This window comes from Numida meleagris, chromosome 3 (assembly GCF_002078875.1).
Source record: "Numida meleagris isolate 19003 breed g44 Domestic line chromosome 3, NumMel1.0, whole genome shotgun sequence".
Lineage (NCBI taxonomy): Eukaryota > Metazoa > Chordata > Aves > Galliformes > Numididae > Numida > Numida meleagris.
In genome coordinates, this window is record NC_034411.1 from 15844114 (window position 1) to 15869888 (window position 25775).

General features: G+C 39.3%; 1 protein-coding gene across 1 annotated transcript in view; it reads right to left on the minus strand.

The window, feature by feature from the left end:
- Positions 1-25775, minus strand: part of MRPS5 (mitochondrial ribosomal protein S5) — a 44721-nt gene that overhangs the window by 4568 nt on the left and 14378 nt on the right. Inside the window, exons 5-9 of the mRNA XM_021390276.1 lie at positions 21142-21176; positions 10002-10092; positions 6154-6200; positions 5583-5640; positions 4734-4796 (exon numbers count right to left, since the gene is read on the minus strand). Of these exons, the coding sequence (XP_021245951.1) occupies positions 4734-4796; positions 5583-5640; positions 6154-6200; positions 10002-10092; positions 21142-21176 (294 nt within the window). The remainder of the gene's footprint in view (positions 1-4733; positions 4797-5582; positions 5641-6153; positions 6201-10001; positions 10093-21141; positions 21177-25775) is intronic.

A 25775-nucleotide genomic window follows, 5' to 3' on the forward strand; every position in this document is an offset into this window, starting at 1 on the left:
GGCTGGAACCAGATGATCTTTAAGGTCCCTTCCAACCCAAACCACTCTAGGTTTCTGTGATTTGACAAACTGCTTTGTATTTCCCCTCATTAATTCACATTAGGAACTAACGTATTCTAAGAGACATGTCAACTTGGCTAGCTAAAGTATTCTCGTTACTCCTTTAATTGTACATAAAGGTCCCAGATGAAGATTAAGAGCTGTCCATGCTCCAAAAGGCAATGCATTCTGCAGCACAGTTTTCATCCAGCTAGAACACACTAGAAATGGCAGTGATTTGGAATGGTGGCAGACACCAAGTCCTGAGCCCTCGGTAAGCCTATCAGACTCAAGCTAAATCTTGTTCTGCAGTATGTTTACCAGTCACTTAAGTGCACAAAAATTACAGACAGCTCCTGCTGCTACTATGAACCCTTCCCTCACACTATAATACAAAAAGTCTGTCGGGAATTTAAGAAACAAAAATAAAAATCAGGAAGATTATCTATGCCATCCCTAATACCTCCACAGACACACGATGTTACATATTGCTTTTGCAGCGTGCAACTGCAGCCCAGAAGGCCAACAGTACTGCGGGCTGTATCAAGAGAGAGGTTGCAGCAGGGAGAGGGAGGGGATTGCCACTCTCTGCTCTGCACTTGTGAGGCCCCATCTTGAGTGCTGTGTCCAAGCCCAGGGCCCCCAGCACAAGAAAGATGTGGAGCTGTTGGAGCAGGTCCAGAGGAGGGCCACAAAGATGATCAGAAGTCAGGAGCACCTCTCCTGTGAAGATAGGCTGAGGGAACGGGGCTTGGTCAGCCTGGAGTACCGAAGGCTTCAGGCCTTCCAATATTTATAAGAGCTTTTAGTCAGGAGAGAGATTGACTTTTTTTTAATGTGGTCTGATAGTGATAGAACAAGAGGGAACAGTTTTAAACTAAAAGAGGGAAGATTTAGCTTAGGGAAAAAACTTCACTCAGAAGGTGGTGAGGTGCTAAAACAGGCTGCCCAGAGAAGCTATGGATGCCCCATGCCTGGAGGCATTCAAGGCCAGGTTGGATGGGGCCCTGGGCAGCCTGACCTGTTGACTCATTTAGTGGGTGGCAATCACACCTGTGGCAAAGGGGTTGGAACCAGGTGATATTTACAGTCCCTTCCAACCCCAGCCATTCTACGATTCTCTCTCTCAGATACACACTCAAGAGGTTTTTAAGCACTGATCTGTCATTGCACTTCTTAAGGTCAACGACCTATTACTGTTTTTGTTAAGGAAAATATTTTCATTAATTGAAAAAAAAAAATGGATGGACAAATGGGAAAGGAGCATGTGTACTGGAGGTCAAGAGGAGAAATCAATGTAGTTCTGACAAAGTGTGAAACCAGAAGTGAAATTCAACAAAAATAGGTGGTGAGTGCAGTGCTGAAATGTCAGAAGTTCCATTAACAAAAAAAAGGCAACTAATTAAACAGCAACACAAAAAAGATCTGGAGGGTGTACTGGACCACAGCCCACGCCCTTGAAAGCAAGAGAATTATCCTATTGCTGCACATTGAAGTCAAAACCAAAACACAGACTAAAGATGTTGCTCCAGGCATTATCAGTCAATATTGCCTACAAGTTATGCAGTACTTAATAACTGCTTCAAGAGCCCCAGATGCCAGCTGCAGTGGGAACACGGGCAAGAATGCATTCCCAGTACAATGGGGAGTGTAATCTCTGGGGGAAATGAGGAATGGAAGCTGGATATTACCAGCATCATGAGGGGGGCTCTGGCTCCAGCTAAAGACAACCACAAAATAAATGTGCTGCCACCAAGGACAAGGAGTAGCACTGATGTGGTCTCACCTTGAATACTGCATACAGTACTGGGCAGCAAAGCTGGTGAAAGAATTGGAAGGTATCTCCTGTGAGAAGTGGCTGAGGTCACTGGGTTGTCTCGTTTAGAGAAAAGGAGGCCAAGCGACAACCTCATTACTCTCTACAGCTTCCTGAGGAGGGAAAGCACAGAGGGAGACGCAGATCTTTTCTCCCTGGTGTCCAGTGATAGGAAATGTGGGGATGGTTGGAAGTTGTGTCAGAAGGGGTTCAGACAGGACATTAGGAAAAACTTCATCATCAAGGTAGTCAAACATTGGAACAGGCTTCCTAGAGAGGCGGTCAATGCCCCCATTCAAGAAGCATTTGGATAATGCCTTCAATAGTATGTTTTAACTTCTGGTTAGTCCTGAAGTGCTACTTCGTAAGTATCTTTCAACTGGAATTAAATTATTCTATTATGAAGTACTGCTACCAGCAGGTTGAGAGAGGTGAGGTCACACCTGGAGTAAGCATGTCCCATTCTGGGCTCCCTGGTATTAAAGAGCTACTTGAGGAAGTCCAACATAGGGTCACCAAGATGCTTCAGTCCCCTCAGTATCTCTTCCAGGAGATGTTGAGAGACCTGGGGCTGTGCAGCCTGGGGAGGAGGAGGTTTGGGGAGATATTAGCAACACACATAAATACGTGAAGGGAGAGTACAAAGAAGATGGAGCTGGGCTCTTTGCAGGGGTTCCCAGAGCCAGAGCAAGAAGCAATGAGCACACACTGAAATACAAGTTCTGTCTGAATATCAGGAAACAACTCTTTACTGGCACAGGTTGCTGCAAGAGGTTGTAGTTTCCTTTCTTGGAGTCATTCAAGCTATTAGAGTCTGGACGTGTTCTTGGCAACCTGCACCAGACAGCCCCTGCTTGAGCCTAGGGCTGGACAAGATGACCTCCAGAGGTCTCTTCCCACCTAAGCCATTCTGTGGTATATACACAGAAAAAAACAGTGTAAGAGTCCAGAAAGCCAACCATACCCTGGGCTGCATCAAAATAAGTGTGGCCAGCAGGTCAAGGGAGATGATCCCACCCCTCTACTCTACGCTGGTGAGACCTCACCTGGAATACAGCATCCAGATGTGGAGTTCTCAGTACAGGAGAGATGTGGACCTGCTGAAACACATCCAGAGGAGAGGCACAAAAGTAATCCAAGGGATGGAACACCTCCCTGTGAGGACAGGTTGAGAGAACTGGGGCTGTACAGTCTGGAGAAGGCTCTAGGAAGACCTGATAGCTGTAGCCTTTCAATATCTAAAGGGAGGCAATAAGAAAGAAGGGGACAGACTCTTTGGCAGGGTCTGTTGTGATAGGACAAGGGGAAATGGTTTCAAACTAGAAGTGGGAGATTTAGACTGTATACGAGGAAAAAAGTTTTTTTTTTTTAATGATAAGAGTAGTGAAGTACTGAAACAGGTTGCCCAGGGAGGTGGTGGAAGCCCTGTCCCTGGAGACATTCAAGGTCAGGCTGGACAAAATTACATGCAACCTGATCTAGCCATAGGTGTCACTGTTCATTGCAAGGGAGTTGGATTAGATGACCTTTAAAAGGTCCCTTCCAACTCAAACAATTCTGATTCTATGAATGGAAAAGCCTCACTGAACAGGGCAGTAGTAACATGCGAGCTACACAAGGATGCTTCCTGGGAAAAACAGAAGGCAGTGGAAAGGCAGCGTGCTTCTCAAGAGTACTAATAAAATGGAAATAAAAGAGGACAACAGTCTGATTATGTAATATTAATTAGAAGGTAGCACTAGTAGATTGTTCTTGTTTCTGAGGCTCAGGAACACCACACTAAATGAGATTGGAAGGTATGTCTTATTCTGTGTGTCACTGTAAGAAAATAACAGCATCTAATGAGAATCTTCCTTTCCACTGAACAGTGACAGCATTATTTACAAGTGCATAGTTAAATGTGTAGGTCAGTTGTGTTACTCCTGCTCCTTGCATGTTTTTTCTTCATGATACTAAAGACTAAATTGCAATTTAGTTTTCAGATTAGTCTAGTTTAGATAGGAGTTTAGTCTTTAGTTCAAAGAGGCTACCCTAAAAAAATCAGAGGCCAAATCACTTAGTTTTTAACCTTGAGAGCTTCTTAAATGCAGAACTGCAGATGACTCTGTTCTTGTTGACTTGTAAAGATTTTTCTAAGCCTGTGCTACATTTTACTGTCACACTAAGCAAAAAAAACCCTCTAATCTCAGAATCAAAATAATGTCATCTAGTAAAAATTGTTGAAAGCTCACAGAAATTTTAGACATTTTCAAAATACATTAGTAACTGAACATTAATAATCTTCTCATATTACAAATGTGACAATGCAGAAGAATACCAGACACACAAAAAATCAAGGAGTATGTCGAAAATGTCAGTGTTTCAGCTCATTCACAGGCTATAGAAATTAATGAATTAAGTAGGTGAACACAATAACAGTGCTGTAACTGGAAAGTTATCCTGTTTCTCATAAATGAGTTAATCATTACATTTTCTTCCAATTTAGCTCTTATCATAATGAATCTGAAGTGAATTACAACTAGTCATGTAGATGAATTTGTTTCCTGTTCGTGTATTAAAATTAGAGTGTCAATTAAGGGCACTCAGTTGCAAACTACACCTGTTTTCTATGAAAAGGCAGCTTTATCCATCTTGAAAGCAAAGTTAAGCTAAACAAATAGAATCAAACCTTTATCTAGCACTTGATCTAGCACCTGGAAATCCTGCCTGTAGCAGGGGGGTTGGAACTTGATGATCCTTGAGGTCCCTTCCACCCCAATCCATTCTATGATTCTACGTACAAAGATTTAACTCAAAGATTCATGCAAAGATATGACCTCATATCACCATTAACGACTTCAAAATGGGAAGAATCTAGAAGGTAAACCAGGTCACATACCTTTGTTTTGCTTCTTCATGCGGATGTTTGTGCGTTTAAATCTCACTGTAACATCATGGTAAACTAAAGGAGGGAAAAAAAACAAGAGCATTACAACTAAGTTCTGTGATTCAATTTTACCTTTCTCTTTATATTTATATTTTCTTAATAACTCAGCTTTTAACCTATGATTTTCCCATTAGGCTTTGGTGTTCTTAAGATTTTTTTATACAGCAATTTGCCATCCCGGTCTTCCTGCTTCAAAAGGAACTCCAAATTTATTTCCTGATGGCTGTTGTACATGTCTGATTCAGTGACTCAGTCTCTGCATACTGAATTCTTACACTAAAGCCAAGATGGCTCCTATTAAGCAGAACAGAAAGCACGGGGAAAACACCACTAGTTTTTAAATCAAATCCCTAATTTATTAATGTGAAATATTAATGGTCAGGCAACAGACTCATAAGGATAACTGCAGTTTCATATTTGTAAGACAAAGTTGTATTACACTGAACATTTATCTACGTAAATAACATGGTTAAAGATGCGTCATTGTAAGGTGTCATCCCACAACTGTTTATACAAACCTGAGTGAAAGAAAAGACTCAAATGCACATCCACTGCAGTTAACAGTGGTTTATTTTGCACAGGGATTAGCAGACTGTGTACTACTCTCTAGCTAAAACAATCTGGGGCTAGTATTTCATAAAGCATACTGAAGAAACTACATAATGCACAAATAATAAAAATCAATCAAGTCAGAAACATTTATTATTATCTTCTTACACTTTGCAACTAGTCCCAACCAGCTTTTAGCAGTGTATACATTGCTTGTTGAAAGCTGAAGACCCAAAAAATGATACCACTTACTTGTGTGGTTCTGATACAGCTCTATAAAATGTAAGCTGCGTATTGCTTTGTTCTTTGCCTAGAAAATAAAAGAGAAAACAGTTTTTCCTTGAATTTTTATGCGAAGTATTAGAAATTTACCACTGTTTAATTAACTTGATAGAAAAAAAGCAAGAAAGAAAACTTAAGAAAGCAGGTTTGACAGATCTAATCTATTTACTTGACGGAAATGAGAACATTCAAGTTAAATAAATGTTTCCTCCTAATAGACTGAACATTTCAAAAGACTTCACAGCGTACTTAACAACTTAACTGTGTATTTTAGCATAGCTATTTTGGTAAGTTTCGTTGACCACTGGAACACAAACTAGATTAAGGTAGGTGGACAAATAAATATTTGAAGTCTAAAGGAGCCTTCTTAAGGTCATTATGCATGTGGAAGAGAAAGTCCTGCACACCACTCTATAAGCAGACTGTATGCATACATGGTTTTATGTGTTTGCGTAGACTAAAATATACCAATAATTTAAAAATACATAATATACATTATATTTTGGTATGAAATATTTGTACTTGCTTCTAACCAACATACCTTCCGTAAAGCATTCATCCTGTCACCTGCTTTCCCCAATGCAAAACCTGAAAGACAAAAAACATTAGTGACAAATACATGAAGCAATATCTGGAGGAAGAGGGGGAAAAAAAACCACAGTGAATTTCACAACCAAGACTACTACCTGTTATTTCCACTCCATTACACAGATCATACTCAGAAAAAAGTCCCAGAGAAAACCACATTTAGAAAGTAAGAATATGAATATCTAAGGATTTGATGTCAATTGCTTGTTGTTAAACAAAGATAAATAAAGCTTAGCTCTTGTATTTGCTATATATGTGTTTCAAACAAATGCATAGAGATGGCTGCTTCATCTAATAAAAAGTCTTCTTAAGTGAAGGAGGGAAAAAAGGAAGCTTACAGACATCAACTACATCTGTACAAATGGTACCTTGAAAGCCCTAGAAACAAAGGAGGGTAGGTTTATATCAGCAAAATAGAGAATATTAAAAACAGGTTTTATAAACAGAATTGTGAATTTGTAAAATATATATTCCTACAGAACAGAGAAAAAAGCAGGACATCAACTGAATGTATGGAATGAATAGACGGATGTGACAATCAGTTTTAATGAACTCTTACGTCCAATGCTGTTAAGACAGATTGAGTTAAAAACATTTACTTTTTTTTTTTTTTTTAAGCTTTTGATGGTCTTTTGATGTTTCTGTTGTGTCACTTGGGGCTGAGGGTTTTCCGTATCAGGGAGCCTCATACAAAAAGAAAATCAGTGGAGTTGGACTTGTTGGCCAACACTGACTCACTAATTTCTTGCAGATATTACAGGAGAAATGGACCAGAAGAGATCTAAGAAAGCATCCCAACAATTGTGGTGCTGCAAACAATAGAGGACATCACCACAAGTCTGGAAGTTGGTAGTGTACGAAGCAGAAGGCCAAGGGTAGCACTCGCCGTCAGCTAACACTTGATAGTTTTCCCTATGCACACACCATATACCCATAAGTTCACCAACACTTTAACTCCTGCAGAAGAAAATGCAAGGAAACTGTGCTATCCTTCTACACACACATACACAGTTCATTAATAATGTATTAACACTGAAGTCACACAAAAGATTAGAAGACTCCAAAAGTGAGATCACCTGGGGAAGCTCAATTCAATCATTCTTCACTTAGGATTAAAGTGTGCCTCTAAGGACACGATAACATTTCACAAAAAAGTTATGCAAAGAAAAGGTAGGCAGTGCTTTTCAGAGCAACGTGTTCTGCTGGAGAACCACACCTTGCTCTGTGTATACACTCCTTTCTTCCCCTCTAAATTGTAGCTAAAATTCAGCTTGAGGAGCCCGTCTGGATTTGAATCGTTCAAATAGATGAAGTTCTGGAAAACTACCAACTGGAAATAAGGCTGTCTTAATTAAGTTCCTACATAAATTTCATCATCAGAGATATCTATCAAGCTCATAAGAAAAGGAGACTATTTACATCCAAGAATTGGAAGCTCTGCACATATATTAAAAATAAAATTTTCTTTAGTGCAGCCATATAACAATGTAAATGTAATTTCCTATGCTCTGTCACCATCCCATATTCCTGCCTCTATTATTTGGATTATTTACTTTATAGCTATTCGTTTTTTCATTTAAGAAGAGTCTTCTCTTAATTCTGCGCAGGCTTCTTATCTCCAAGTCTATTTGAGGTCTAACAGGAATTTTAATGCACACTGGTTTATATTTACATAAAGAAGTCTATCTCCTTAGGGAGAAAAACTTAACACATTCAAGGATCCTTCTTAAATAAAACACAGCCTGGAAAAAAAAAAAGCTTTACATGCAAAAAAATCAGTAGAAGATATATGCTATTTCTTAAACAACAAAACTGGAACTCACTGCAGTACAGAGTTGCTGTGCAGTTCTTTTAAGGATCCCTTCACAATTAAGTGGTATTGCAATTAAATGGTTCTAGCCCTGCTTCTATAATTCTGCTCTGACAATTTATCCCACAGGCTTGGATTCTGACTCTTCCCAAATGCTGGCTAGTAAAGCAAAGCACTTCTTGCAAAATGAAGGATGCTTGATAATTTCTGTAACTGACAATTTCTGTAACTGACAAACTGAAACAGAAAACCCGTAAGAAAAAGCACACTTTCCAGGTGTGCAGTCTCCTACCTCAACTGTGTTAAAAAGTGACAAGTTTAAACACCACCACATTACAGAGTGTCTCTTTTTGCTTTACCAGTATGTAATATCGCTAAGTGTTATATATCCAGAAACACCCCATATATAAAGCTGTGTGAGTGCAGTGAAGAACTAATACCTGCTTGTCAGCCTTGCCCAGCCTCATGTAACTGAGCACGTGAAAGGTAAGAGAACATAGCATATGCAGTATGAGTCATAGAAGTGGCACACAAACAAGAACATAGGAGGTCAGCACTATCATTGGGCAGGCATATGAATAGCACAAAGAATGCATATATTACAAACATCAATATAACCATTTCTAAGGCTCAAAAGATGTCCAATAAGTGATTTTATGAGAAATACAAGGCCAAGTCTACCCATGTCTTGGATTTCATCTGTCCATATTATGCAAACACGCTGGATCCTATTGATCCAAACATATCAGCAGGACCCAAAAGGCACACGAATGTTTAGGCAAATTTCAGTTCTGTTTTCTTTTCTCCCTTTTGTTTTGTTGTTTTTGTTGTTGTTCTGTTTAAAAACGATATCTTCTCCTTTAGAAAATGTGTAACCATAACATATAAACTACTTCCTCATCAAGAGTGATAATTGACTGAGCTAAACCAATGGGGAATTCTTCTTGCAAATCTACTCTGCATACAATCCCTTAAGAAGCTGCAGTAGAGTGGAATCCTTGGTCTCCTCATTTTGTAAAGCCCTACTCTGCTCAGCTCAATAGCTCTTCTGGCCAAGATCATTAAGCAGTTTACTTGAAGTAGGAACTGCAATTACTTATTTTAGACCAAACTTCTGAGGAGAGGAACATGGCACAGCGTGTCAGTTCTCAGTCATCCGTGTCTTTGCTCTGAGTGATCTTACTAATGTATGAAGCAGTACCATAATATTAGATGGGATCATCTTGGTATGATTACTTCTAGAGATAGCTTGGCCAGAGCTGCTGTTCAGCATAATTGTGCTTAAATACTTCTGTTATAAGGAGAACAAAGCTAAACTAAATCCCTCCAATCAGTATTCTTTCTCCAGCCTATGCTGAGAAAGAAAAGAGCTCTGTTCATAGCTTGTATTATTAGACCTTTCATAATATCATGTTTCTTTTGATTTGTCCCATTTTCTTTATGCCATAGAGAGCATTTCTATGTTTAGACTTTAAATTGCTTGCTGAAAAGACCTTTATAAAGAATTGCAATGGAGAAAACCTATAAATGGGTCAAACTTCAGATCACTGAAGTTACTACAGGAATAGACTCAGCCATGAGTATTCCTTTTCCTTAGAAGTATAAACATGAAACCTGTAGGAAAGTGTGGTTTGCTGGCTTTTTTTTTTTTTTTTTTTTTTTAGGATTAACTTCAATAAAGAGAGCTTCCTGAGGAGTCTGAAGGAAATTCACAGTCTTCTGATTTAACAGATTAATGGAAAACTTCTGAATCAAGATAGTCCATGCTACCGGAGAGTACCGGTAAGTCAGTCCTTACTTTGTAACTAAAAGCAGTAATACTTGAAAAGAAGTCATGTCTAAGGAGGAAAACAATAATAAACTAAATAAATGGAAAAAAGCGTAATTTTTTTTTCTGGTGTACAAAGTCTCTTCAAATCAACCCATCGTCAAAAGTTCCATTACAAGCAATGATTAATTTGGAATCTTTCACATACAGCAAACACACATACCTGCAGCCCCTTTTCCATTTCCAACAGCCACTAAAGCACGTATTGATTTTTTTCTGCCTTCCTTCGCCTTCATACAAAACACATTTTTCACCTGAAGAAACACAAAGCATCTTATTACAACACAATGCAACTGTATTTTATATATTTTTTATTTTTAAAGAGATTCTGTTTACTAGAGAGGAATTAGAAGTTTGCAATGAAGTGTTCCATTATATACAGCCTTTTCCAGTGAGCATCAACTGCAGCAGGGCACTGGCTTCAAGGCATTCAATAACAGCTGCTAAAAATCTGTACTCAGACACACAAGGTTTTATTTCACTACTCTCACCAAAATATTCCCTCTGTTGTGTTTAGCTGTACAACAGATAATAGTTGAACATTACACTAACTATATTTTATATGCAGCACAAGCCAACTCCTCCTCACCCAGTGAGGCCCAGGCAAACCAAGAGGCTGGACAGCCATGGTCTAATATTTTATTGGAGATCCTTTGTCCATTTGGCACCTGTTCTGAGGTATGTAGGTGCTGAACATCTTTATTTCTTGGTTTGTCATATGTCTATATGCGTATGTTTGCGTGCGTATATCTATAATTAAAAAAATCCTGTTTTCTACTTTCCTGAAGCCCCAATATGGCTTTTCCATGTTATAAGACCACCTAATTTAAATGTTCATTGTTAGTGTAGAAATTAAGCAGCACTTTCCACTTTCCTCCCATATATAATTATTCAGTAAGCTACTCTGGTTGTATTTTCTTATTTGAAAGGAAATTATTACAGTATGACTTCAACAGTCTTACTGAAATTCACAAGAAGAAAAAATCCACTGACAACACAGGGTACAGATTAGGACTAAGTACTTCTGAAAAATTCCACTCATGCTTTTATTAAAATAAAGATGTTGCTAAATTCGATGTGCATGCTTTAGAGAGCGTTTCAAAGAATAATAAGCTTTACTAATTGCTTACTCCAAGCTTTTATTCCTTCTGCAATCTTACTGCTTACAAGAGGCAAGCTGAAACACAAGCACTCTATGATGAAAGTACCTGCAGAAATAGGTTCTTTACAGAAAATGCAAAATAATGATGAAAGGAAGAGATTGAAGCAGAGTGACGCTCTCTCCAGGAGCACTGAAAGAACACTATTTTTGGCAGTGGAAGACAAAAGTTTGTGCAGAGAAATCTAAATACATACTTTACGTAATGAAAGGCTGGCACACATATTGTGAAGAATAAATAATGTGATGTTTGAGGAAATCAACTCAAAATTATTCTTTACCCTATCCAGAAGGTGGCAGGAAAGACCCATGCAATGAGCTTCTCCAGTAGGCTCTTCCAAAAACTGCGCTTGTCAGCTGTTTCTGAGCAGCTTTGAAGGAAAATGTCTTCAGTCACCCATCACAATTGGTGCTATTGCATCTCTCTTGAAATGCTGTAAAGGTTTTTCAAGATTGATAATATGCCCAGGCAGCCATGGCTGCTGGAACAACTGTGTCCTTAGATTCTCCCTGCACACCCCCATGCCTCCTTACATCAAAGTGATCAGTGCTCTGCTGGAGTGTGTTCAGAAGTGCTTCCCTTCCATTTTGCAGTTAAAGCAATGCAACTGAAAGCATATCATTAAGCAGCGCTGGAATTAATTAATACACAATGCAACAGCTTGCCACTTTTAAAACAGCATGACCTCTGAAATTGTGACTGAAACTAAGACGCAATTACCCTTATTTGCTAGACTGCAACTCAAGCTAGATTTAAAGTCAATTTTTTAAATTCCAAAACACACAAGCTCAATCTTAATCACAGTGTCTCAAATTGACTGTCTCCATTTCCATTATTCAGTGCCAACAATGCAGATTAAGCTTGCTTTCAAGAACAGAGATACTGTTCTTCCATCTGAAACGCGGTATGAAACCATCTCAAGCATTCCCTAAGAGGAGGAATGGCAAGCAAAATTGGGAGTTAGAAACGTGGAAGGATGCTGCAGTTCTTCCACTGTTATTTCAAGCTAAGGTTTACTGTGATCCCAAGCACTTAACAGCTTGTTGCAATGTGCTAGAAGCAGGAAAAAAGCCCAACACTCTGCTAGTTTTACTCTTGTGAAAAAGGAAAAAATAACAATACATGACTGATAGGACAAACTGACCACCCATGGAAAGCCCTCCTTTCTAACGAGCACAATCTGGGCACCTCCAGGCTACACCTGTGACAGCTGCTACTCCCTTGCTGCTGCTGAGAGCATCCATGCAGGTTGACCACCTCACGGCAGAAGATCCTCTGGTCTAATACCAAGGAACAAGATGATACAAAATAAAACAAGAGCAGGGTGCTAAAAGAAAATCCTTTTCATGCAAGTGATCCTAAAGAGGCATACAGCTACAAGGCTTTGGAAGCCAGTAAACTTGAGAGGATAAAGTGATAAAGCTGCATGTCTTATTAACAAAAATCAAGCCCATGTTAGCTAGATTGTGTCTGTATCAGCCTTCTCTTCTCTGTGAAAAGCACCAAGAACAGAGTAGATGCATACCACAATGACAGAGCTTCTCTCAGGTATAACATAAAACTACAGTATCAAAAAACCAGAAATTGCACAAGCTAGCTGTAGGGCAAAACTAGTGCTGCTGACAAGTGACAAGACTGTGAGATATTTTCCTTGGAAGCATGCACACAGTGGACAGTGGCACGGGAAGCACATCAGAAAGTAAATTTGTCTTCTGCTGTTCTTCTCAAGGAATAGTTAGTGAATACATATTAAATATCAGTATGGTCTGATAAGGAGATAAAGATGAATCTAGTAGCCCAACAGAGGCCAGGCTGCTATGCTCCCAGGTCCAACAAGTAGAATGGTGTTAGGGATGTTAGGAGAGGCCACTGCCTCCTGCAGCTCTGGGTCCAGCTTCTGAAGCTGGGCTGAGGCTGCTGCTTTCTTGTTTGCAGGTTCAATCGGTAGCAAAGCAAAATATAAGGAGAACACAAAACTACTAGAGAGCATCCAAAGGAAGGCTATGAAAATGGTAAAAGGTCCAGAGGAGAAGGTATATGAGGAGCAGCTGAGGTCCCTTGGTTTATTCAGCCCAGAGAACAGGAGGCTGAGGGGAGGCCTCAGTCATCCTGTTCACTGTGCATCCATCCCATGTGCTTACTGCACACAGTAAGGAGAACCACCACTACACAGAAATAGACTGTTCTACCCCCCCCAGAACAAATCATATGAGAGTTTCTGATCAGATGCATGAGGAGTTTTTCACAAAAACTGACCCATCACAGCTTTGGGATAAATCCCAGGCACAATTCTCAAAGTTAGAAATGAATCCAATTTGCAGAGAAACTATAGATAAACTCAGGTTAGTGCTGATAATTTTCCCATTACATGCATAAAATTCATTTTACCTAGTGAGTTATGAAAAGGATGCAATCCAAATGCCTTACTGACACAGAGTAGGTCTAAATGTGGTTTTATACTACAGCTCATATCTGAGTATGATTCTTGAAGTCACACTACATCTGAGATGGCTCTGCTTCCTTTTCACAGGTTGGTTCATAATAACATTGATTTATACCTCACCCAAAAGCTTCTGAATGGAATGTTCCAAATACCTACAACTTCAACCATGCAGGCCAACAAGTAAAAAGAAGTAGAAACATTTAATTGTTTAATCAACACAAGCAGTTGCAGGTAGCATCCCAAAACTCTACTTCAAAAGCAGGCCAAAACTCTAAGAACTCCCAGAAGATCAGAAAAAAAAAATAAATCACAGAATATCCTGCATTGGAAGAGACCCCTGAGGACCATCAAGTTCAACTCCCAGCTCCGCACAGGGCCATCCAAAAATCAAACCCCATGACTGAGAGCTTTGTCCAGATGCTTCTTGAATTCTGGCAAGCTCAGTGCCACGGCCACTGCCCTGGGCAGCCTGATACAGAGCCTGACTACCCTCTTGGTGATTAACTTTTTCCTGATACCCAACCTGAAGAAATTTCAGTGCGTGTTTACATTTCCTCTCTGAACTTCTTTCTTTCCTGTAACAGCTTGCTTCATGTGTTATCATCATAGAAAATGTCTGGTAACTTTCATTATCAGTCACAAGACATTGCTGGTATCATCCCTGGAGCGTAAAATTTGCATGCAGTTCTGAAATCCCTACAACCCCAAAATACATTTGTGCCAACATCTCATTTTAAGTAAACTATTACTCAGAGTATCACTTATACCATATAATTTTTCAGTCAAGGATGTCGTGCAATAGATCTCAGTCACTGTAATTTCAAGCAGCATTTCCTTTCATAAGCCTTTTCTGTTGTGCCCTTTGCAAAAGCAATAGCTAGAAAACAATTTCCAATGATTTATAAAGGCTTCTGACTGTGCCTTAAGGAATGATCTTTTTGTCACAAGTGTTAAGTCTACCAAGAATAATTCTGGGCTCCTAAAGCAAACACATATGAACGGGTTTTCTTGCTACTTCATAGAAAGCTGAAACTATAGTTTATATTCTACTTATGATTCCCTGCTACATCTAGGCAATTCATACTTGTTTAGCGGATGCAAAACATGTTACTACAGAGTGATACAGTTAGAAATCTTCTCTGCATTCATATTCCTTACAGATCTCTCTCCACAGTTCCACGTATCTTCTGTTAATCCATTTAGAAGCATCAAAGACAAGGTTCTTTCCTTCTGGCCCAACAAACCTTTACTTCTGACTTTGACACTGCTTTCTTCAATGCAAGAGAAAGCTACTGTTCCTAAGGCAAGACAACTCTCTGTAGTCTGGTACAAAAAGCCTTGTGGTTTCCAGTGTCTCCATTCCTAAAATGTCTCAAGACAAGAGTCTCCATGCAACCAACCTTCCTGCACTGTTCACATCAATAATTGCCAAGGACTAGGTAAGTTCAGGTGACATTCTATTGCAAGAACAAAGACCTCCAGACATTCAGCTACTGATGATCCTTTTTTCCCCTAATCAGGCACTTCTATCACTGCTTTGCAAATGGGCAGTGCAACCCACACCAGGTATGAGCTGTCCAGACCATACTCAGAAAAGTTTTTGACCATTCTCTTCAGTCCTGCTTGTCTGAAGCACCATGCAACAGTGGAGGCAAAATGCTGCATCCAAACAGGTCACACGCAATCAAGAAAAAACATGACTGAATGCAGTTTGGCATTTGGAGAAAATACAGAAATAACCACCAACCAACCTCACTTGACAGTAAATGCCACCTTTACAAATTTACTGGTTTTGCACTAACTCTTGCTACACCAAGACTCAGTTAGGAACTGCAAATACTACGATACAACTCCGGAAAGTATACCCAATTTGAGTCAGGTCAACTAAGAATTAAGTCTGTAAAGCATGCTACTGGAGACAACATGGTAAAAAAAAAAAAAAAGACAATATTCAGGCAAGAGCCCAGAATCTGGCTTTATTTACTGCACACTATATTGATTACAAGATGAAACTATTTCTTCTCAAAGTCTTCTGCAGAGCTCCTCAATAACTTGATTCCTGGGAAAATACCATTCAGATGCTTTTCAGAATATCCACCCAATAATCCACTCAATACAATTTACTTGGATTGATTCTATCTTAGGAAGAGCCAGTTAAGTCATTTTCAGTATGCAAGCGTAGAAAACTTTTTTGTCCTATTATCTTCCATCCTTTTTTACAGTCTCCAAAAGAAAGAAAAAACAAAACCACCCAAACCAAATAATTAAACAAGGAAATGAAAAACCACCTACAAATAAAAGAATGAAGTCCATATTAAGTTTTACCTACAACATAAGAAAGAATGAGATAACCTTGAACAAAAATAAGAAATGATTTTGAATTTCAAGAACAAGGACATGGGTAATATCAACATTCTCAATACCCAGCTCAACATCATACCACGCTCTATCCACAAACAGAAAGACCAGTGTACATTTATCTGCAGAAAGTAGGTTTTGCTTGAAGAACAGTACCAGTGTATTTATGTTATGGCCTTTCACTACGCAAACTGAATGTATTGCCTGACCCGATTTATTTTTTTTTTAAATCAAGTCTATGCCTTTCTGTAATTAAATATTTAAACACCAATGAGTGTTTCTTTTGCTTAAAAAGACAATACATAACCATTTGACTGAAAAAACTGAATTACTCCACCACTGGAAAGGCTGCAGTGACTTAGGTACTATCCTAGGTACAATTTTAAGCAAACTGATCTTTACTAGAAAGAGGTGGCAAAGTGAAAAATATGAACATAAAAAAAATAAGTCCTCTAAAGACAGACTTTTTGTAGCTGGCAACTTCAGTGTCAGACAAGAAAAAAAACATATCTGTCATCTGCAAAATACATTATTTATCGCTGTATCTTCATCCTTAGAAGGCTCACATTTGTAAAAGATTCAAAGGGGCACTGAACTTGTATGCTTTTCCGCCTTATTGACTGCTAGGTTTCATTTTCTAATTGTGAACACGTTTCAAGGTAAATGGTGTCCTAACACAAGCTATCATGTAGGTCTTATTTTTTTATTTATGTTTTTTAATGCTACCGGTGTGATTTTGAGACAGAAACAAAAGAATTAATTTGACAATACCTGGCCAAGCAGCTCTGGGCCTGCTGATGCAGGGGTCTGGAGTAAACGGACCCAGAGGTGCTTTCCCAGCTCCGTCATTCTGGGATTATGTGGGACAGGTAGCCCAAGTAAGCTGCTTCAAGCAGCACAAGTTAATACGAAATCAAAACCAAAACCAATATACAGTCCCTGGTATTGTTTCACTGGTTTCAACAGATGGAAGTCAGAAGGCACCAAATCTGGACGAAACAGTGGGGTGTGGTAGGACAGTCCAGCCAAGATGGGCAGTGCGCTCCACAGTCTTCAAACTGATATAGGGCCTGGTGTCACTGTGTTGCAAGTGAAAGGTTGTCTTCTTCCCTGGCCTGACTGTAGAAGTTCAAGCCTTCAGCTTCGCATCAGCAATGTGGTGGTCAGAGCTGATGGTTTATTTGGCTTCTGGGAAATCCAGAAGGATCACCCCTTTCCTGTCCTAGAAGATAGTGGATTGTGTCTTGAGCTTTTTCTTCAACAAGGAATCCCCGTGTCACCACTTCATGGACTGCCGATTTGATTCTGTCTCATCGTGGTCATGTCTCATCACTGACAATGATGTGATCCAGGAAACTGCCACCTGCAGCCTTATATTTGTTCAATAAGCACTGAAAAACTTACATGTTTCTTTCTGATCATGTTTGAGTGTTTGCCATATTCCAACATTGCCACCATTGTTTCCGATGCACTGAAGCCTATATTCAGCTACAAGCACAGGTTTGTAGCTGGTCGTGCTCTGGTTCCTGGTCGTAATCTGCCAGTTTCCACAGATGAGCACATTGGGACACTCTTCATTTCATGGTGTGACAGCTGTGCATGGCCATCCAGAACATGGCTTGTCTTTCACACTGCTGTCGCCACTGCTGAAATGCATCACCCACCACCTCACTGTGCTCACATCCACTGCTTGGTCTCCATAAATGTTCTGCAAGCGTCAATGAATGTCAATAGGTATCTTTTTTTTCCACACGGAGGAATTCAGTTCCTCATGTTAGCTCCACACGCACTTCCATGTTAGATAGCATTTTTGTCAGACTGCCCCTCTGCTGCCATCTGTCACATGGCAACAAAATGTAATAGAATATTGGCAGGAAGGTTCTGCCTCTACTGCTGTACCATCAACATCCACCCCTGACAACTTGGGACAACATAACACCGGAGGCATTACTTTTGGAGCAGCCCTTTTATTTTTGCAGCTGTATTTTTCTGCAAAACACACTCCTACTTTCTCACATCTGTGGCAACATCATGACAGTATATCCCTAGCCTACTTCTTAAATGCTTTTTTATTATTCAGATGTAATAAAGCAGCAAAAGAGATTTCTTCGGCACAGGGACATGCTGCATAGCAATCAGCTTTTTGTTATTTAATCTAATGTATTTAACTGTAAATAATCATGCAGATACAGAACGACCTAACTCAGTAAATACCTAATGAAGTATCCAAACTGGTAGCTGACTGGGTGGTGACACAGTGACAGAGGAACAGCCACTTCTCTCCAATATGGCCTTTCAGTTAATTGAGAACACTGTGACCTGCAGGGCTCATTAAGTTGTAACACTTATCTGTAACAACTGTAGCAGAAGCATGATCTAAAAATCAATTCTTATTCCACATTAACTTAAGTATGAAAAAGAAATGTCAGAATCAGTAAGCTACATGGCAAGTCCTGAAACAGCAAAACACTTCAAATGGTTTTAAAGCCCTTGACAGCTGGGACACTTGGGAAGTGGATAGCCATGAGAAGGGTGAAATCCATTTTGTTATATTTAGGAAGCAGGACTAGAGTTGACAATCTCCTTTCCTTTAGATTATATGGAATGGGATTCAATGGCTAGAGAGAAGATGCACTGTTAGTAAGGTACCAGTAGCATGCCCAACGTGAAAAAGGAGGAAACATTCATCACTGTACACCCTTTGATCTTAAACTAATTTGCAAATAAGAGCAAGCCCCTAAGACAACCATGTCCAAACCACAGCCCAGGCCTAGGCACGCACCCATTGCTCCCAACACCCACACAGCGGTGTGCCATCGGCACGGGCTGAAACCAGCACACAGGGAGGGTGCAGTGCGGTGCTGATTCTGTTATGGCAAATGGTTGTGTGCATTGTTATACACTGGCTGAACACAGGCCTGTGAACAGCAGAAATACGCAGCTGTGCTTTACATATTGATAAAGAAAACAGGTTTTAAGATTGCTGAAAAAAAATCATCAGTTATTTTGTATACCTGCGACTCCCGTTTCAGTCAACATGAATACATTACCTGTGAATTTTCACGTGGAATGTACTGAGCAGCGATCAAACATTCAACTAAAAAAAACTGATTGCACGTTAATTTTCAAGTGTGTGTTATTTCATCTGTACTTGTGCATACCAGTACCACTTCACTCATTCAAATCAAAGCTGACCTTAAATAGCAACTTCGTTTTTAAAATAAGTACAGACTGATATGGGACAGTACCTGGTAGTGGTACAGAGAAAGTATGATTCCTTCCAAAACAGGCATCACTAGTCAACTTTGGTAGTGGAACACAAGTTGAAATGCTCAGAGTGAAACTAAACAGAAATTCAAACTCAGAGTGGTATAAACACCACGTCTAGACAGCAGTATAACACAACACTGGCTAAAAATACAGGCAGTATTTCACAGAACTGTTAATAAGCAAAACTGTAATAATGACATGGGTAAGGTGATGAACAGTCAACACTACTTATTCAAAACTGTGTAGCAACACATTGGACAGTCACTTTTTCACAGTGATAGAAAGATGTTGACATTTGTATTAAGCAGAGATTTGCTATGCGTCTATCAGAGAACGTGCACAGATCCAGGATAATGTCTCAGCTCTAAGATCATGGTTAGAAATTAAAGCAGTCTCTTCTCAATGCAGCAGCTAGACATGTATACTTTTCCAATAATAAAGTAGTTAAATATTAATTGCAAATAAAGTTTTGATGATAACTCTGAAAGGGAGACAAATCTTATAAGCAATTTCATCTAGAGCTAAGTAAGCAACATGAGAATACTCTAAAGTTTATGCAATTACTTGCAGCACAAAGCCACTGGATTGATTTATGCCCCTGAGTATTTGTATAACAGGGTTTAATTTATCAAAAGCACAGTCCAGGTTCTCACAAGTTCTTAGGTATTCACCCTGCTTTGTGGTGCTACTCTTACCACCTTGCTTTGCGGCTCCGTTGTTGGGCTTCAGGGCACCAGGAGACAAACCCAACCAAAGAGGGCTGCAAAGTAACACTGAATTTCTCCCAGCTCTTTCTCCTTCACCAGTAAGATCAATGCTTATGAACGAGAAAGACTTAGCCAAAACTTAGCAATTTGATAACCCCAGCTGGAAGAGGTCAATTTGCTACACCTTGCTGAGTTTTGCTTTCTAATAATTCAGTCATTTTAGCAAAACATAGAGTCCTTTTTAACACATCAAGTATTTAAAAACCAACAAGAAGAACTACAACAGATTGAGATTTCAAGCTGTATACAACACTGACAGAGTTGGCCACGGCTACCACAAACCTCACTAGAGTTAGGACACAAGCAGAAGAGAAGGGAATGCAAGAACAGAGGGGAAATACTGTTCTTATTTCCAGAGCTACTGCTGCACATCCTTTTCTGGATGTGCAGCATCACTTGGTTCTGGACTGACAGCAAATGAGTCACAAGAAATCAGCTTATTTCTGAAGTCATGATTCGCCCTAACAAGGCTTCAACTAGTTCTGGGGTTTCCATAGCAACAACCATATTTGAGATTAGAAAAACTAATAAAATAAATGGCAGACAAAATAACTTGCAATAGCACGAGCATGCATAGTACTAACTGTTAATGGTCTGCTCTGGAATGCGTTGCATTCTCCAGTAATGGCTTTTCCATTGAGAAGTAACAAAGGTCCACATATTTGCATTACTAACATTTTTTCAATTCACTATTTCAAATCTATTACTAATAGTTTATCTTGCTTTAAAAAAAATTAACCTTTACTATTTTTAAAAAGCACTTTCTCTGACCACATTCTGAGTGGTGGTCTGTTGCAAACATCGTGAAGAAGGTGGCCCTTCAAAACAACTTTTATTGGCAGCGTTCAAGACCTTGACTTATAGCCTGAAGTTCTGCTACCAGTGAGCAAGTATCTTGAGTTATTCGGACTTAGTAGTCAGCTAATATCATGTCACACCAGCCAAGGGATCGCATACCATCAGCTATACATTAGCACTGCTACTCTAGGTTTGCAAAAAGATGACAAGGACACGCAATGGGGAGATTAAGTATTTTAAAATCTATATGGCTTGTATTACAGTTGCATGGGAACTGTTAAAGCTTTATCTGAAAGCACTTGCCATTCCATAGCCACTCATTTGAATCAGATGTTATCTGCTCAACAGAGAAGCCTCCGTGAAAACAATGGCAGATGATGTCATGCAGTTGAAACAACACACTAGACTAATTTCTGTAACACTGACTTAGCAAAGACTGTTAAATAATTACAAGCCCAATATAAAATAATTATAATTAAAGTCCTTGAAAAGTTTTGTAATGCTTACCTCAATGACTCTCGTTTCAAAATCCTCATAAGTTTCTGTTGGGGAAAAAGTAGTGCATTACATTTCCTTGTATTAGTTACATATCAGTACAGCTCCCTGCAGTTAATATAATTTTTAAAAGAATGGAATTTTTATGTTGCTGTAATTTATAAATTTATCTCAGTCGTAAGGAGAAAATAATTTAAACACATATCTGAAAATGAAGATTATTAGTTGCTTCCTTTCAAAAAGGCCTCAAATATAGGAGGCATTACTTTTGGAGGAACCTATTTGTTTCTATGGAAACTACAACAGATACAAAGGGCACAATAACACTATTTGATAGAGCAAACTCTCAGCTACAAAACACTATTTTTCAACACAGTCACCATTATTAGCTATGCATTTTCACCAGAGATGAACGAGAGTCTGCATGCTGTGCTCAAAACAATCTGTACCAGCAGAGGTGATCCACCGTTCCACAGCTGCTATGACAGTGCCACTGCTAGGAGAATGTTGCCCACACAGTCCAATTTTCACTGTGCTCACATCCACTTTTTGGTCTCCATGAATTTTCAGCAAGTGTCAATGAGTGCCACTTTTTCTGCATGGAGGGATTCAATTCCACACTTCTGCTCCAGATGAACATCCACGTCAGATGCCGTTGCAACACACAGCAACAAAATGTAGTGGGATATTGGTGGGAAGGTTCAGCCTCTACTGTCATACCACCAACATCTGCCTCTAACATCATGGGCCAACATAATGAAACAGGAGGCATTATTTTTGGAGCAGGCTTTGTACTTTGTAATGTGAATCCATTCATTTATTCTTTTAAAACAGAGAAAACAATGTGCAACTCTTTGTTTATAGTGCATAACTTTATAATTATTTCTTTAATAAAAATCAACATCTATTAAGAAATCTATCTTTAAAAAATCCAGTTCAAATGGTAACTTCTTAGAAAGCATAATACTACTCTTGTAACTATAGTACCGTTTCTGTTATAATTAAGATATGAAAACCTCTGCACAACCATTGTGCTCTATAAGGCACCCCTGCTTCCAACTGGAATCAACACATTATCTTTTTAGCTATTGCGGTTGCAGGAGAAGTAAGATGCAAACAGTCTCCAAAGATTGTCCAGTCTAAACAATCAGTGTAGCACACAGGAAGAAAAATAATACTTTTCCTAATGGTAAAGCAAGACATCAATATAACAGCTTTGTCTGAACATCACACAGAAAGTAATAAGAGAGCTGATGAAAACCTGAACTGACCCCAGAATCTCTCCAATATTTTAACCACAAGCTAAGCTGCACAATCTTTCCAAATTAAACCTGAAACACTCTTTTGGAGATCACTGCAAGCCAGCACTTATATTGAAGCATTTTTATTAAATTATATCCAATGCTCTTCCTGATTCTCTCCAGTTGCAGAAATGCTATGGAAAACAATAGTCTACAGTATGATTAAAGAAAAATACTGCTCTAAAATAGTGAAACAAACAGCAACAAAGAAAACAAACCATCACTGTATTTCATGTACAACATGCAAAGGCTGTAAATGGTTAAAAACATCACCAAATGGGTCAACCTTCATCATAGCAATGCTATTAACCAGTTCTGTTCAGAACATTCTGAAACATGGATTAGACAATCAACAAGGACTCAAACTGCATTTCTTAATACATATTTCTGTGAAATTCAAGAAGAGAAAAAACCAAAACACAGCCACATCAAATAATCAACAACAGTGCAGCCACTTTCTTTTAACCTCTTTCGATTTCAAATGCTGCCTGAAAAAAAAAACCTTTGCAAAGACAACCATAGCGTCATTCATTTTGTCCAGTTATGGTTAAAGTGTTATGCATTGCTTCCATGTCACATTGCGTTCCATTCTTGTCATCATTATGATAAGAAGAGCTACTTCAGGTATATGCTGCATATTCAGCTCTACATGGGAAACACATTCTTTTCACTGCACTAAAGTCAGCATGTTCCTACTTTGTCATTAAAAGGGGCTTGAAAGGAATAAGAAATTTTTGAAATGTCCTATGAAATTATGAGGTAGGAAAGAGCTAGAATAGAGCAGAGCTCTGGGCATGACACACAATCTGTAAGTACTGACTCCAAAGCTGGCAAGTAATAGGAAAGAACACAAAACCATGCTAACAGAAGCCCCATCAAAAGTTTTCTTATCCAGAGGCCTTCACCCTGACATACACTGTAAGAAAAGCTTTATTCTAGAAAAAAGAAAAGCGACGGCCTTTGAAAACAATGAGTAGCGAGTAAAATGCAACATCTCAGCATAAGAGGCAGAATAAACAGTAGATCTTACCAACCTTCTGCTTTTCCAATTTACTTTATGAACTAGAGCTTTCACCATTTAGAAGACTAGTGTTAATTAAAACATTAAACACTTGTTCCATCTGGTATAGTCACAGTGGAGCTTAAAACAGCATAATGGTGGGGAAAAAAATAAATCAGGGACTCAGATGTTGCTTTATCATTTATATGGACTATTATAAACGTGATCACCTCAGTACAGTTGAGAGAACTGCCAGTCTGCAAGAAGCCTTCCAGAACAGTAGGTAGGCAGGGCTGAACGGCAGCATCTCAAGCCACAGCTCATGCCTGGCTGGACACCAGGGAATCTGTTCGTGCCAGTCTCGAAACAAATGGATTCACTGGGTTTGACAGTCTCAAGTCCTACCACGCTGACGGTGCTTTGAACACAGCCAATGTCCTCGCTCTCCTACAAAGTCATTTCATTATTTCTCTGAAGAAAGAGATGCTGACAGAACTATGGGGATCTGCAAATCCCCACAATTTTTAATGGACTAAAAGGAAATAGGTGTATGCTAATCAGAAACTGCTTTCTCAAGCACACTTTAATGCAAGCTGACAGTTTCATTTTCATATTTTTACTGTAGTGTTCTTTCCTCTTTTTGGCAGAACTTGAACTGACTAGTATAGCCAGCTTTAATGCAAGTAATCAACATCAACTCTTATGAGGAGTGGCTGAGACTGGGATGGTTCAGTCTGGAGGAGGCTCAGGGGAGACCTTATAGCTCCCTACAGCTGCCTGAAAGGAGGTCAAGGCGAGGTGGGGAGCGGCCTCTGCCCCCAGGTAACAGTGATTAGGACAAGAGAGAATGGCCTGGAAGCTGCACAAGTGAAGGTTCAGGTTGGATATCAAGAAACATTTCTTTTCAGAAAGAGTGGTGAGGCACTGGCACAGGCTGCCCTGGGAGGTGGTGGAGTCACCATCCCCAGAGGTGTTCAAGAAACGTTTATATGTTTCACTAAAGGACATGGTTTAGTGGGGAAATACTGGTCGTTAGGTGGATGGCTGGACTAGATGATCTTGGTGGTCTTTTCTAACCTTGGTGATTCTGTGATCAGTAACCACACTGAAATCCAGAGAAACACTGAAGAGTACAATTCATACATACATTCATGCTGTTTGCAGCTGCTGCTGCTTCTTTTAAAAGAATAAACTACTTGAAAACACATTTTATTTTAAAAGCAACATAGTGTTGTGTTTAAAGCACAGAACTAGAACCATGAATTTTTCTTGACTTTCCTTTATATTCCAACAATAATTTATAGGAATTTGGAATAACTCATTAACTTCTCAAGTCTCTATTTTTCACTCGTAAGGTTCAGGTGACAGGCTGCCTCCTCCATAGTCACGTCACTACCTTCCACAGCACACATGCTTTCCAGGTAAGAAAATAAAACGCAGGTAAAAAAACACAAGAAATCTTTCACTTATATACTATAGCATTAGGCTGATATTGAAATAGAATGAGTTATTCTAATAACCGAGGATAAAGAAAAAAAAGCCCCAAAGAGATCAGAAGGCAGGATCTCCACAAGTTCACAAGGCAGTATGAGGGAAACAGTGCATCTCAGACACAATAGCAACACAAGCCACAAAATTATCTATTCCAGCTACAGGAATTGAAGGCCTGGGAGGGGAGCAGAGAAGTGCAAAACAGTGGGATGAATTTACAAGACAAAAAGCTATATAGAAATAACCAACAAAATTAGTTCAGTCTATATGGACAACAGCATTATACTACTCCGGAAAGACAACGCTCCTGCTGACTTATGGCTTGGTGCAAAGCATGTCTGAATTTTGATATAAGGTCCAACAGAACGTTACCAGAAAATACTCAGATGGAATAATTCATAAACAACGCAGCAGGCAGACTGAGTAACAAAGGTGACTGCAAGGAGATTAGAAAAAAGTTATTACAATCCATATACGTAATTTCCCACTCATAGGGAAAATTCCATTTATGCATCAAGTCTCATTTATAAAGACTTTCTGCAACACGTCTTCCAAGATCACAGCTTTCACTGGGTGAACATATTCCTGGACAAATACAACTCTGAAAGACATGAGCCAAGCTTAACTGTTCGGAGAACTAGAGACTACAGCTAGTCAGAAACAAGTGCTAGAGAAAAATCAGCTGTCAATCTTACCTCATCTGACATACAAGCATACAGAAAAATGGCAATAATCATCATCCTCAAGCATCATACAAGCATCATTAAGTGCTTCACAAGGAAAACTCAGCTGAATATGAGTAACTTATTTTTATGCTTAATTGAAGAGGGCTAGGTTTTAGTTGTTAAAGCTAC